The 3,920-nt window shown below is 33.2% G+C and overlaps 1 protein-coding gene across 1 annotated transcript; it reads left to right on the forward strand.

The window, feature by feature from the left end:
• Positions 1-1,539: 1,539 nt before the first annotated feature.
• Positions 1,540-3,469, forward strand: LOC108329853 (probable arabinosyltransferase ARAD1). The gene is made up of 2 exons (XM_017564209.1): positions 1,540-2,496; positions 2,969-3,469. The coding sequence occupies exons 1-2, from the start codon at positions 1,540-1,542 to the stop codon at positions 3,467-3,469; spliced, it is 1,458 nt and encodes a 485-aa protein (XP_017419698.1).
• The last annotated feature ends 451 nt before the right edge of the window (positions 3,470-3,920 follow it).

The raw sequence follows: 3,920 nt of genomic DNA on the forward strand, positions 1-3,920 counted from the left end.
ACGTCTTTATTATATATGATTTTCTATAAAATTGGGATTTCACAGTAATTATAACATTTAAATATAATTATGTAAATAAATTATTTATTTAAATATAATAATAATTATATTATTTTTTAATACAGTTGAAAAAAATTTCATGCTAGTCTCAAACTATTTAAACAAAGACGTGACCTAAAAGACGAAGTAATCAGAATCAATAGATTAACCAAAACAAAGCCCAGTAGAAGGAAAGAATGAAGGCCCACCATTGTTTCTTGGTGTCCAATCTTTGTTCTGCTTTTTCCAACGATAATGAAATATTATTGTTTACATTTTTATTATAAATTAAAATATTAATATTATTACTTTTTCGAGTAATAACTTTTAATATTTCTTTTCTTGTTTTATTCAGTTCACTAGTTACATTTTCACACACTACCCACTTAATTAATAAAAATAATTTTCTTAACAATGTCAAAATGCGTTTTTTTTAATATATTTTTAGTTATAATTGACCATCTTACATGTCTATCTCTTATAATCTCGTCTTTTACTTTTATTAATAATTTATTTTCAGTTTTTTTTTCTTAAAAAAATAGTTATAGTTTAATTAATAATGTAAATTTGAACATAATTTACATAGTAAAAAAGTCACATGCTTTTTCATTGCGTTATTTTAAATTCTATAAATAGGAAACTGAGAACATTTCAACTGAAAGAAAGCTCAAATTTGTGCACACTGATTCTTCTAACCTAAAACTTTTCCCTGGGACTTCAGAATGGATGCCAATACTCATGTTAATCATACATATGGCTCTTATGAAGACTATTTTAATATATAATAATATACCATTAAATAATAATAATAATAATAATAATAATATAAAATTGTTTTGATATATTTCAATCAATATAAATCTCAAAAGGGGATGAGTTAGAGAGGAAGAAGTGAACAATCTAGAAAAGATAATAAAAAGAAAAAAATTAAGTTTAGAAAGCAATAGAAGTAATACAAAGTTAATGATAAATTGGAAGGTTATTTAAGAAAATTATTTCTAAATTAAGGAGGTATATTTATTGAATATAATTGTAATTAAAAAAAATGCTTTAAGAAGGATCCTGTGTCCCAAAATATTTCTTTATAAATAAATAAATAACTGTTAGAGCAGTTTTTAGATTGATGCTTCAGAATTTGAATGAAAGGTAACCATAAATGTGATTGGTGAATTTTCACAAGAAACTTGCTTCCACCAAAAACCTTCAGGTACTCTTTGTTGCCCAACCGAACCCCTACACATCACCTCATTGGCCACCAGTTTTGACCACCCACATTCCAATTTCAATTCTTTTTTCCATTTTTACTATTATCTTCTTATGCCCTTTCCTGGAGAGATTTCATCAGTGCATGCAAGATTACTAATAATAGTTATAACATACTCACTAGTATACTTTAGTCTTTAGTGAGGAAAATCTGCTACCACATTATCCTGTCTGCTCTCTTGTTTTATTTGTTGATTTTCCTAAGACTTTCCATTCCTCTCACACTGTTCTTCAACAATGTCAGACAGGAACCTTGTTTTTCCAAGATTCTTTATGTTTTGTGTCGTGGTTATTGCTACGTTACTTCTGGTTCTATATTCCTCTTTCCTCCTCCACCTGAGCAACGGTTCATTCATTCCCAGATCAGTCTTGGAGTTTGTTCTTGACAACAATGCATCACTTGATTTCAAACCCAGTTTCAAGAGGGAACAAATTACACCCCCTCCCTTAAATTCTCAAGGTCTAAAAGTTCAACGACAAAGGTGTCAACTTTCTAATTCAAGCCAGAAATCAAATTCTCCAGCACAGACGGGGAAGATGGCCTGTGACACAACCCTTGCTCTCTTAAGGGTGTTCATGTATGACTTACCTCCAGAGTTTCACTTTGGGTTATTGGATTGGAAGGGGAGCGTGAACCAAACATGGCCTGATGTGAATAATCCAAAACATGTCCCTCCATATCCAGGTGGGCTTAACTTACAGCATAGTGTGGAGTACTGGCTCACTCTTGATCTTTTGTCATCAAACATTGCAAAAGTTTTTAGGCCTTGTTGTGCTATTAGGGTGCAGAATGCAAGTCAAGCAAATGTGGTTTTTGTTCCATTTTTCTCATCTTTGAGTTACAACCAACATTCAAAAATCCATGGTAAGGAAAAAGTTAGTATTAACAAAATGCTGCAAGAGAGATTGGTACAGTTTCTAATGGGGCGAGAAGAATGGAAACGTTCTGGAGGGAGGGATCATGTGATTGTGGCCCACCATCCTAACAGTATGGTTCATGCAAGAAGAAAGTTGTGTTCTTCCATACTCGTGGTTGCAGATTTTGGTAGATACCCTTCTAAAATAGCAAATATTCAGAAGGATATAATAGCTCCATACAGGCATCTAGTAAACACTACACCAAGAGCTGAATCAGCTTCATATGAGGAACGTCCTACACTTCTATTTTTCCAGGGGACAATATATAGGAAAGCTGTGAGTTTCTCCTACTCTGAAATTATCTATTTAATGCTTTATTGTGAAAAAAAAAAGTTTTAGCATTGACTTTATAGATTTTCTCCATGTTGGATGGTAGTTTATGAGCTGATTTGGAAATGGCCATGCACCTTGGTCCGTTACTTATTTGTTTTTCATTAAAATTCATAGAAAAGCAATTAGAAAACAAATAGCAGGGTTACTGAGTTGAATCATACTATTGTGAATATCGTTAAACATTCCCATTCATTTAGAAATTTCAGGCACAGGTAGGAAGAAGAGGCTGCTTGTGTTAGGACCATTTTGTCAAAATATCAAAACTCATCTGCTACGTTAAGCTTTTCTCATAATCTTAGTAGCGAGTAATGATGTGATTTATACTAACTTTCATCATATTTGTAACTAATATAAATCTACCAGATGAGTGTTTATTTATTGTAATGCATTTGATTATCATGGTGAAACTCTTTAGGGAGGAGCTGTTCGCCATGAACTATATTACCTCCTCAAAGATGAGAAAGATGTGCATTTTACGTTTGGAAGCATAAAAAGAAATGGGATTCGGCAGGCAAGCCAAGGCATGGCCTTATCCAAATTTTGCCTAAACATTGCGGGAGATACCCCATCCTCTAATCGCCTCTTTGACGCCATTGTGAGCCACTGTGTACCTGTGATCATTAGTGATAAAATTGAGCTACCATTTGAAGATGTTTTGGACTACTCAGAATTTAGCTTATTTGTCCGTGCCTCGGATGCTGTGAGGAAAGGCTACCTGCTGAATCTTCTTCGTTCAATCAAGCCAGAGAAATGGACCAAGATGTGGGAAAGGTTAAAGAATATCACACAACACTTCGAGTATCAATATCCAAGCCAGCCTAGAGATGCAGTGAATATGATTTGGGAGGAAGTTGCACATAAGATACCTTCCCTACAGTTATATTTGCACAGGAAAAATAGATACCAGAGATCTTAGCTTCTTGTCAAGACGCTGAAATGTCAATCAAGGACTTAGTTTTGCTTATTTTCAACTAACAAGCTTAGCTCCCTCTCTTGTCACAAATTTTCACGGAATCATTTTTTTATCTTCTTGAAGATGGTTGTTTTTCTTTTAAATTTCATGGGATAATCGAAACGAGATACCCGTATAAGGTACCATGCTTTTTCTTCCTTTAGATTTTGTAAGAAGATTCAGAAACAATGATCTAATGTCGTCGAAGTACCACAGCAAAAAGAGGCAAGTTTTAACTTCATTCAGAGGTTCTTTTTTTTGCTGAGTAGAACCGATACAAGATCATATTGACTAGCATCGTATTACCCCGTGGCATTTATATTGTTTATGGATTGGTGTGCAAAAACTCTAAATGGCAAAGCTTAATTTTCAAATGGGAACTTCTTAATTTTATGTATTTGGTGCAAGTATGTAA

Source organism: Vigna angularis, chromosome 1 (genome assembly GCF_016808095.1).
Source record: "Vigna angularis cultivar LongXiaoDou No.4 chromosome 1, ASM1680809v1, whole genome shotgun sequence".
In the NCBI taxonomy this organism is placed as follows: domain Eukaryota; kingdom Viridiplantae; phylum Streptophyta; class Magnoliopsida; order Fabales; family Fabaceae; genus Vigna; species Vigna angularis.